The sequence below is a fragment of the Triticum urartu genome, unplaced genomic scaffold (genome assembly GCF_003073215.2).
Source record: "Triticum urartu cultivar G1812 unplaced genomic scaffold, Tu2.1 TuUngrouped_contig_5511, whole genome shotgun sequence".
Classification (NCBI taxonomy): domain Eukaryota; kingdom Viridiplantae; phylum Streptophyta; class Magnoliopsida; order Poales; family Poaceae; genus Triticum; species Triticum urartu.
Genome location: NW_024116192.1, coordinates 1 through 11,547, shown reverse-complemented (window position 1 = coordinate 11,547; position 11,547 = coordinate 1). Strand labels below are relative to the sequence as shown.

The 11,547-nt window shown below is 46.0% G+C and overlaps 1 protein-coding gene and 1 non-coding gene across 2 annotated transcripts; one reads left to right on the top strand and one right to left on the bottom strand.

The window, feature by feature from the left end:
* The first annotated feature begins 5,479 nt into the window (after nt 1-5,479).
* LOC125529316 lies at nt 5,480-5,585 on the top strand. Its single transcript, XR_007292610.1, has one exon. It is a non-coding gene; the product is annotated as a U6 spliceosomal RNA (small nuclear RNA).
* Nucleotides 5,586-7,461: 1,876 nt separating this feature from the next.
* Nucleotides 7,462-8,640, bottom strand: LOC125529315 (fasciclin-like arabinogalactan protein 7). The gene has a single exon (XM_048693729.1). It carries the CDS (start codon nt 8,469-8,471, stop codon nt 7,704-7,706), a length of 768 nt encoding a protein of 255 aa, XP_048549686.1. The 5' UTR covers nt 8,472-8,640; the 3' UTR covers nt 7,462-7,703.
* Between the last annotated feature and the right edge of the window lie 2,907 nt (nt 8,641-11,547).

The following is an 11,547-nucleotide window of genomic DNA, read 5'->3' as shown; positions in this document are numbered from 1 at the left end:
GGTCCGGAGAGGGAGTTGGAGCCGCCTCAGGGGAGCAGAAGCAGACCCTCGATGCGGCGCTCCCCCGTCCCTCTTCCTCCTGCATCAGCTGCATGCGCTCGATTCGGTGCTCTCCCGTCGCTCCTCCTCCTCCATCGCCGGGAGGGGCGTGGCCTTCTACTTGCGCCGCTGCTCCAGGTTCTCTCTCTCTCTCTGACTATTGCGATGGAACTGCAGGAGACGAACGAGTTGGGCTCGGACGTTGCCGGCCGCCTGTTTGGTCTGCAAGAGGATGCTCCCCTCTCCCTCTGTAATTAACAGGCAAGGTACCATCTTTCTCTCTCAGATATGATGCATCCATCATTTGGGTAATGATTTTTTCCATGAGCTTACTGCTTCTGTGTCCTAATCAGATATTAGATTACCGTATGGCCCTCAGTTGCCCCTAAAACCTCAACTACTGATGTTGTTGAGGTTACAGCCATAACCCTCTTGCTTTGGACAGAACTTATAATTTATTTTGCATAAGTGTGCCAAGTGCTGAACTGATTCATGTGGCTGGTTGTTATTGGGCATTTGTGTGGTTTAAATATTTCAGTATCAGTGCAAGATCATCTGTCTATTTGAGTATTTATCTTGGTACATGAACATATTCATATCAATATAGCACATGAATACTTGACATGGCTATCTATTTTAGTCTTGCATTGATATTTTGAGAATGGAAGTGGCCTGAAAGCCACTTGACTGGATTGCCATCTCTTACAAAGTGGCAATGCCATGATAATTAGATGCCTGCAGGGGATCTTCTTTTCATTGAAACATTTACCTATGATATTGAGCATAGTTCATTTTTCTTGAATTTCGCTGCCATGTATGTGTTACTTGGAAATTTAGCCATCGAGCATGTGCTTGGGCATGGTTTAACATTGCAGAATAATTGTTTGATGTAGTTGGGGTTCTCTTTTTTGTGCGAAGTGCAGACTGAGATGGTTTCTTGTGCAAAGTGCTGCTACCGGTAATTTCTACTTCTTGTTCTTTTCAGTCAGTAGTTACTTATTTAGTGACATTATCAAAATCAACTTCAGTTTTGTTATTTGATTGCCTCCAGTTTTTTTCTTGCATGTAGGTCAACAATCCAATTTTGGTATTTGATTTCCTCCATTATATTCTTACAGGCCAGTAATATGAATTTTTTATTTGATTGATTTGTGGTGGCTGGCAATTATTTAGGCTTCAGCTCAGTAAGAATCTCCCCCCCTAATCAAATATATGCTATTTTCCTCCATTTTGTTCCCATCTGATATCCAGTAGATGTGAATTTTATTCTTTGTCCGTGAAAAGCTACAATTTTTTTACTGGCACTACTTTACTATCCTCCAAGGTGTGCTTCCATTTAAATTCTGCAGGTCCTTTCAATCATTCATGTTGCCTCTTGATATGTTTTACCGGAAGGGAAATGCATCAATAAGCTTTCTGTGTTTTTTATTTATTTCTTGAGTTCATGCATTCCTTAGGTTACGCCATGTTAATAAAAGCCCATTATGTGATCAGGTATTCATACTTGGACCATAGGACCACCTTGCCTTAGCCAGTGCAGCCTGATGACTGTGTAGCTGCTAGGTGCAGAGGGTGTTGCTAATAAATGGCCATTACTTGATTAGGTGTTAATGCTCTACTCAAATTGCACTGATATTGATCTTAAGATGTCAAGCATTTTTATTAACTGGTCTTCCTCGACTAAAATATCACGGTCTTTCTCTTCTGGTCACTCGCAACGGATGTTATGTTTCTTTTTTTGAAGTATATTTGGATGTCTGAAGTTTTTTTCCTGAATTATGGCTATCCTTTATAGTAGTAATGCTAATTTGAGTCGATATATCGGTGTTCCATACCATCCTAAGAATGCGTCTCTGGTGACAGTCATAGTTCTTCATTTTCATTGGATTCCTATATGGTTTCTGAATATTTGATGTTCTGAATATTAAGGAATTACTTAATTTCTAAAATATGTGAATATTAAGGGAATCAATTGGCATAATTTTAGTGTGTACATATAGTTGATTCATATTCAAAATGTCATTCTATGTAACCATGGGGTTTAGTTTTGCATCATGCTTGCCTCTATAGTTTTGCTTGCTTAATGGTCCTACTCCATTGAGTGTTGCTCTTTTACCAAGAGTTAATTTTCCTTTGAAAGTATAAAATTTCAAGCTTCAGATGTGGTTTATTATGTTCTGATTGGTCCTACTTTCATACGATAGAATGCTGATAATTAATTTTTCATGCTGATAGATGTTGCCCCACCATTCCAAACGAAATGTGTAACCTGGGTGATGGTTGGGATTGGGAGAAATACCAGTCGACCAGTCCGACACCAACGCGGTGGCGTCTGAGGGTGCCGTCGAGCCTGCCTGCAGAGCGTCGGGTGCTACCCTTCCTTCCTCCTCGCCGCGCTGGGGAAAGCCCTTGGCAGCAGCGTCTGTCATCGCCGCGCCCTTTCTTGGAGGTGTTGTTTGGTACCGGCGCTTCAGAGTCTAGGAGCTTGATGGGAAATCTCCGGTGGGCGCAGCGGTCGCGGGGCTTCTTTGTTTTTTTGGATCTGCCGTTGTCGGCATTTGATTCTTTTGTATTTTTTTTCTTTTCGTTTTGAGCGTGATTGTGCTGCTTCCGCCCCAGCATGTTGACTGTATTAGGTGTTTGCTATATTAATATGGCGGGGCGTAAGACTGTTTCGAGAGAAAATCAGCCGTCGTCAACAAATCATCGTTTAATTCGTCACCCTAATCTATCCTAATCTCGATCAGTAGAGCAATTCACTGCACCTGCATGTATGGGCTAGTAGCGCACTTCACAATGCCCCCAGCGACGCGGCGCACAAAGCCACGGCGGCCACGTAGTTCGCGGGCCGACCCGCTGCCCTGCACGCGGAACTTTTCCCTTCCACCTTGCCTCCAGGGGTCGTCGCGTTGCCACCCTTGGCGCCGGGCGCGCTCGCCGCGGGCGCTGCGTCGGGCGGGGTCTCCTCGACGGGGGGGCGCGCGCTGAAGATCGCCTCCGGGAGCAGCACCCTGTCGATCTCGTACACCGCCATGGGCGCGACCCCGTACACGGTGCCGAGGATCTTGGCGTTGGCCCACCTCGACAGCACGCGGATGGCCCCCGCGTCGCAAGTCACGTTCACCATGTACAGCCCGCCGGCGAGCGTCGTCACCGGGCCGACCCGGCTCAGGCCGTCGAACTCCTTGAGCGCGTAGTGCTTGGCCAGCGCGTGGTACATCATCAGGTTCTTGAGCTGGTGCTTCTTCAGACCCGACAGCACCTGCAACGGTCGCCAACATCCTATTCCTATCAGATCGAGACGATGGTATGATTATTTCTTGCGTGATGAAAAATTAAGTTACCGACGGGTGGACGGCGGCGAAGGCCCTGTCGGCGGGGGCGAAGATGGTGATGCCGTGGTGCGTCCGGTAGGCCTGGTTCTCGAACACCTCCACGAGGTTGGTCTGATTGAGGTACCTGAGGAAGGTCTGGAAGGGCCGTTCTGGCGTCAGGATCTCGGTAAGGTTGGCGCGGGGGCCCACTTCGTCGGCGAGCGGGCGGTGTGCGCCGGCGAGCGGAACGGACAGGGACAGTGCGGCGGCGAGGAGCGCAACCACCAACTTCATCGTGCAACTGCCGCAGTGCACACGTGGCCTGAGCTGAGCTGCGCGTATGTCCGTTCTTTGTGCAGAGGTGAGAGCTTCCTAATTTTGAGGCGGTTAAGAGGATCGACGCAGGACGGTGTCAAAAGACGGAGGCAAGAGAGATCGAGGAGAGCTCTTGTTCTTCAGAACGTAACTGAAAACAGACACGTTGATTCACGTGCCCAAGTAAAGTTGGCTCTCAATCTCTCATGTTTACGATATAATTCTACTCCTAGATACATCCATCTCTATGACAAGTATTTCCAGATGAAGGAAGTACAATAATACATACAAGCAGTGCATACATTATGATGTGCATCATTTACATTATGTTGTACACCATTTTGACGAATAAATAAACGATTGTGCTAATTCTCAGTCGACTGAGAATTAGCTATGTCTCAGTCAATTTGATTGATCAGTGATTTGTGGCTGAGGTAGGTATTCCTCTCGTCCAAAATACTGGGCTTTGTCCATTGGGCAGAGCGTACCTTCAGGGGCTTTGCTCCGTATCTAGCCGTGGGCTGCGGCTTGATGTCCTTTCCAAATTCTCTTTTTTGTTTTTTTATTTTCTCACTCATAGGTCTCCCATGCCAACATTTTGTATTTTTCTTTTTTGATGTTGGGCTTGTGTGTACAGTACGAATCACACTGGTGCAGCTCACTGTGTGTATACACGTACCTTTTTCCTTTTTATATTTCCTTTTTCCTTTTGTATTTTAGTGTTTTATTTATCATTTTATTTGTATAAAACTGTTTTCACTTGTATTTCTATTTTTATTTCTATTTTTATTTCTTATTTTATAAAAAATGGAAGAACTAATTTCTTTTAGAATGGACATTTTGACAAGCATTTTGCATTTTTTAAGTTTCAGTACTGTTAAATCTCAAACGGCTTAGACTTCACAAAGTCGTCAACCGTCTGCGTTACTTGCTTTAAGAATCGCATTGGATTGTGAGTTTTCTCATTTTGGCATGCTAAGGCGTGCGACCAGCTCGCTTTTTTCTGTTTCTTTTTGGCCTGGGCTCTTTCTTTTTTGTTCTTTTAGATTCTTTTTTTTCTGTCGGGCCTGTTGTTGGTTGGGGCGTGCTGGACGGGCCCAAAGTTTTTTTTGCCTTTTGTTCCTTCCATTTTTGCCATTTTTCCCTTTATTTGTTGTTGACTACCTTTTGTAGTAAACCGGGGTTGTTTGACTGCAAGGAGTTAGGGGGCTGGGGGTTGAACATGTGGATTCTCTTAAAATGTGTAATAGTTTTAACATATGTAGACTTTTTTATTGGACATTTTTTGTGCATAATTTATTTAAATATGGGATAATATGTTTATTTCACACGTATGTATGTACATATGCAAATATATTTTCCATTTTGGTATATCCTTCCTCCATACACTTTTTTAAATTTGTTTCGTTCATATCATTTGACATGATATTTTTCAAAATATTCGGTTTTTGTTTGTTACTGTTGTCAATTCATCTTCCCTATTTTTTATATTCATTTATTTTGTTCCCTTTTATATTCTGTTTTCGCGTATTCTTATTTTTATTCCATTTATATGTTCCTTTTATTTTCTTCACATTTATTTTCTTTTTTGTGATAGTTTTCTCCATTTTATGTAAACCTATTTTTTATTTTGTCGTCTTTTCGGTAGATGGAGAATTAGTGATATCTCGGTTGATTCGGTAGCCATGCATTCTAGACACTAAGTTGACGTGTCGCCGTGTGTATTTGTTTTTATGGTCTTGTTTGTCTTTATATATACTATCACCTCTTTCTTTTATTATCTTTTTAGTTAAAATGAAAAGGATATTGTTGTCTCCTCGGGGACATCTCATGAAATTGTAACAATATAGAGAAGTTTAATATGGCCCCTGTGTAAGGATGACACACACAAATTTGGAAAGAAAGAAAAGGATATTTGGACTAGTAGGGGGGTGCCGGCTAGTTGCATGTTCATCACTATACATGCAACTGCAAGTGTTGAAATTGGACTGCAACTGCATGCCCCCCAAGGCGGCTGTAACTAGGCTAGTAGGGGGATGTCGACCAATTGCATGTCCATCACTAGACATGCAACTGCAAGTATTGGAACCAGACTGCATGTGCATGGCCCCAACGCGACTGCAACTGGGCTAGTTGGGAGGTTGTCGGCTAGTTGCATGCCCATCACTAGACATATAACTCCAAGTGTTAGAACTGGATCACAATTGCATGCCTTCAACCCGACTTCAACTAGACTAGTAGGGGTTGTTGACCAATTGCTTGTCCATCACTACACATGCAACTGCAAGTGTGAACCAGATTGCAACTGCATGCCCCCAATCTGACTGCAACCGGGCTAGTAGGGGGGGGGGGTTGTTGGCCAGTTGCATGTCCATCACAAGACATGCGATTACAAGCGTTGAAACATGAATGTGATTGCATGCCCCTCAACGCATCTGCAACTGGGCTAGTAGGGGGTTATCGTCCAGTTGCATGTCCATCACTAGTCATTGCAACTACAAGTGTTGGGACCGGACTCAACTACATGGCCCCCAACACGACTTCAACTGAGCTAGTAGGGGGTTATCGTCTAGTTGCATGCCAATCAATGGACATGCAACTGCATGGACCCCAATGCGGTTGCAACTGGGCTAGTAGGGGAGTTATCAACCAGTTGCATGTCCATCACTAGACATGCAACTGCAAGTGTTGGAACCCAATTGCAACCGCATGCCCCCAACGTGACTGCAAATGGGCTAGTAGGGGGGTTGTCGACCAGTTGATGTCCATCACTAGGCGATGCAAATTCAAGTGTTGAAACCCGGCTGCAACTGCATGGCCCTCAATGTGACTCTAACTGAGCTAGTAGGGGGTTGTCGGCCAGTTGCATGTCCAACATGAGACATGCAACTATACGACCCTAGTGCGACAGCAACTGCGTGTCCCACAGTGAGACAACAACTAGGTCGATATGTGGTTTATCAGCCAATCGCATGTCCATCCCTAGACATGCAATTAGAAGTGTTGTAACCCAACAACAATTGTATGACTCCCAACGCAACTGCAACTCATGGTGAGAGGGGATTGTCTTCAGTTACCTTTTCACAACATTTTTAAATATTCATGCATTTTCTTTCTTTTTATTTTCATTTTTTGTTCTCAATTTTTTAAGACAAAAACATGAATTTTATTTGAATTGTGATCTTTTTAAAAACATGTAATATTTGTCAAATTTTAAAAATTGTGAACTCTCTTCAAATTTGCGATCAACTTTTGAATTCATGAGCATTTTTTCAAATTCATAAATATTTCTTAACTTTTTTTGTGCAATTAGTACATACAAACACCACATACACCATGCGTGCAATATGTCTACATCTTATTTTTTAAAGTATCACCACTTGGTTACGCGCGCGCGCACACACATACACATAGACTAACCCACGTTATTGCATTTCCATTGTTAGGGCGCAACTTAATTTAGAAAAACAGTGTACATGGTTTTCTTTTTTACTATCTATTGTTTGTTTTTTTACTCGTTTGTTAGATAAATGATTTTTTAATGATACATAATGATTCAACGCGTACATCCTTTTCCTCTAGTTTTTTCTTCATTGTTTACCTTTTTCTTCAGCTTCTATGTAAAAGTGAGCGAATATTTTGTGGTCCTCCGATGGTTTGTCAACAAAACAAGAAAAATCACAAAGAAAAATACAAGAAACCCAACAAATAGACAAAACAGCCTAAAGAAACTATGCAGCGAGACAAGTCCATTGAAAAAATAAAAGAAGAAAAAGATAGAGAGAGAGAGACGGGCCCAGCTCAAGACAAGAATTGAAAGCAACGGGCCAGTACAGGTGCATGGATAATACGCTGCTTACAAAGGTGGAGGGCGCTGCTATGGAAAAAAAAAAAGATGGATGACATCATCGACTTAGACTTCGCGAAGTCTAAGTCGACTGAGATCTAGACACACCCATAAATGAATTTACAAACACTTTCTGGAAGGAAATAAAAATTCATGGCGCGTGCCATCGCATGCAAAGAATTATCGGACTACGCCATCAAAAGCCCGGAGACCAGAAGAACCACGTAGCCAAATGCAAGGCTCCCTGCGCCAACGACCCGGCACGACGAACTCTTGGCGTCCGCATTGTCACTGGCAGCACGCTCGCTGGCGCCCGGGGCGTCGCCCCTCGCCTTGCCCCCACGTCCCGGCGCCGGCGCCGGCGCAGGCACGGGCGCCATCTCCGGGGCGGCCGGGAAGATCTCCTTGGGCAGCAGCACCCTGTTGAGCGCGTACACCGCGACGGGCGACGTCGAGTACACGCTGCTGGCGAGCTTGGCGGTGGCCCAGCCCGACACGACGCCGATCGTGCCGGCGGCGTATGTGACGTTCACCTTGTACGCGTACATGGACACCGGGCTCGCCGCCGCCAGCTTGGAGAAGGCCGAGAGCGGGTAGTACCTGGGCATGGCGTGGTGCAGCATGAGCGACCGGAGCTGGTCGGTGGTGAGGTTGGACAGCACGGTCTCGTTGAGGGCCGCGAACGCCGAGTCCTGGGGCGCGAAGACGGTGATGCCCTGCTTGGTGTCGTTGGCCTGGCTCTGGAACGTCTTGATCACGTCGGTCATGGTGAGGTACTCCAGGAACTTGCCATACGGCCCGGCGAGGGAGAGCAGTTCGGCGAGCTCGACGTAGCGCGGGGCCGGCGCCGGCGCCGGGGTCTCGACGATCGGCGCCCGTGCCTTCTGGGACAAGGCGCCGCGGGAGAGCGCCAGGCAAAGCAATGCGCTGACAAGAACAGCCGTCTTGGGCTCCATTTCTGCAAAACTTGATGGTGTGCGTTACAGGACTTGCTACAAAAGTGCAGATGATGAGCAACTGCACCTGATCGATCGAGGCTGTGGTGAATCTCTACGAAGGCAAGACGTATTTATAGCACATGGTACTTTGATGGATGGTATAAAACTATAGTCTGGAAGTACAGGCCGGGGTTGGCGCTCAGCTGGTGTTAGCTATGCTGTCGATGTTGAGTGGTCAACTGAAGATCTGAACACGGTGATATGGTTCGGGAATGTTTTGTCTGCAGGTAGCGGGGTGACTGCAATTTTGTTCTTCTGATCTGCAGGAACGCTGCGGGTACGTCGGAACAAACAGGATCCGCTTTGGGTTCAGTAAAGTTTTCTCGGGCTGTGATTTTACAGCGATGTCAAAACCTTCTGGCATAGTACTATATTGTGATGATAGTTGAGCACGTGTGCTTAGCCCTTCAGTTGCCTTGCGATTTACACGGCCGGACGTTCCACGCGACAGATACTCCAATTTATTTGTTTTTGAAAAATGAGCTTTTCTAAAATAGAATAGTACAATTTGGATTATCTAGAGAATAGATCAAGACCGATGAGTATTAAAATGGGAGCACCGACGGAATGCACAGCGGAACCCTCTACAAAAATGCAGAATAGACGTGGAAACTGTTCTCTAGAGGACATGCCAACTGATATTTATTCGTTAAACAAACCAGTGCTGTGTCGGCCAACTCAAAACACAGGTATGATGAATGATGAAATCAAATAATAATGTAGTGTTATATATAGTATAACACGCTCTGAATCTCTGATGCACGTAGTTGTGCTGCACTGCGGGTGCACAAACTCTTGTCCCCGGCGAAAGCTGGAGACGTGCACGCCGCGAGAATTCTGTCTCGGCGCTACTGGGATGCCACCACCCCGAGTCTCACCAGCGCACGTACAGACGAGCATAGCCAAGCCAGATAATAGCATACATGTCCATGTCACGGCTGATACCCGAATCACATTTCACGCGTGCGAGGAAGGAAGCACGACTTAACGAAACGTGTGCGCCTGCCTCGTTTCTGTCTCCCCATTATTCTCTCTGGCAGAGGAGGAACCAGCGAGTTTTTTACGGGCAAGAAGCAAGTGGAGCTTTATTCTTCGTTTGTTCTTTGAGCTCGGCAGTAGTTGGTGTTTACTTGTCATTTGAATCTCGGAAGCAAATGAGTTTCAGTGGAAGCGAAGGGGTTGAAACGGTAAACACATAATGACTCTTGAAGGACCTGTTTAATTGAGACCTAATTTTTTTCTGGAGCGGATTGAGATATAAGGACATCTTCAACGCGATGCACCAAAACGCCACTAAACGTCTGGAGAGTGCGGTCCAAACATATTGTGTCACCCAACGTCGTTCATCAAATGCCCGCGGACCAATCCACATGTTCAAATCCATCAAACTGAAAACAAAGCTCGGGAGGTTTGGAGGAATCCAAACATCCCCACGTCACCCACCCCCATCCCTCCGAAAATTGTAAACACGCTGAATGTTTACTGAGTTTTACAGGCTCTTTCCAAACTAATCTTCTCTCCCCCCTCAAATTTCAGCGGGGTGGGCCCCTCACTTTATTTCTACTCTATATCCACACCCATCAAGACTGTCGCTGCTGCTACACCATTCCGGCCGCCTCCCAGTTTTGCCGGACCGCCGCTTCTCCGCACATGCGCATTGTACTTCGCCGTCGTTCCATCCGTGGATTCGCCCGCGTCCCAGGGATCATCCGCCCCCTGCCGACACCGTCCATGCCGGACACCATTGTAGCGTCCAAGACGCGATTCTATCCCAATCACGTGATGAATTCATGATTAGGGCACAACCACATTTCGAGCGCATAGCAAGGTGGATATCATTACAACATATCATGTATTATTGATGAGATTACAAAATAAAGGCTTACACTCGCCACAAGCTACATCATGAATACAACAATTCATCAATACATAACAACCATCATACATAAGAGTAGGATCCGACTACGGATGAAATCAAACGAAAAAGAAGGACGAAATCCACTCTGCTAATCTTAGGCTCCCCGACCCGGAACCTAATCCCTTGATTGAAGAAGAAGAACTCCAAAAGCAATCAAGCATCGCTCTCATGTCAGATCATCGCATTACCTGTACCTGCTACTGTTGTTGTAGTAATCTGTGAACCACGAGGACTCAGCAATCCCATTACCATGAGTATCAAGAGTAGCAAAGCTTAATGGGTATGGAATGGATAGTGGTGAGGTTGCAGCAAGTACTAAGCATTTGTATGGTGGCTAACTTACGAGTACAAGATTAAGAAGAGTTACTACGCATAACGGTTGTTGGAAATATGAGCAAATTACTACGAGATTTAATCCAAGTAAACAGAAGATAGATCATGACTACAGTAGCAGACATTAAACTAATCATGCGAACTAGCATAGCAGATGAACAGATCACATCTAGGGCACATACTAGAAACATGAATTCTACCACGATCTCGAACAGGAAGGATAGAATCACATACGGTGCAGCGGGAGCAGCACCGCCGGCGTTGACGTTGTCGCCCATGTCATCGAGGATGAGGTTGCCGAGGTCAAGGAAGAAGTCGTCGTTCGCGAAGTCGTCGCTGCCAGCAGTCGCGCGAGTGCGCTCCCCAAAAACTTGATCGCCCATTTCCCGTACAGGATCACGAGAGGCGGGGTTCCGGAGGCCTGCTGTCCCTTCTCCCGGTGCACGCCGAAAGGAGGGATGGAGAAGACTTGCTTGGCGGCGCAATGATCTGGAACGGTGGTGAGAAACCATACGAAGACAACGTGCATAGCTCTGTCCTCGGCTCGGCTCAATCCCGCAACCCGTCGCGCGTCGTGACGAGGCGTGGCGAGGCGAGCGAGGAGGAGGAGCGCGTGTAGGTCTCCTCTTCTCATGCTCATACAAGTGGTAGAAGAGCTCACCTTATAAAGAGGTGCAACTCTCTCTCAACTTCCGCGGTGGGACTGAACTTTAGTCTCACTCACTCCACTCACATGTGTGCATGGATGGGCCAAGAGAATTTCAGAATTTTAGTTGGGCTTTG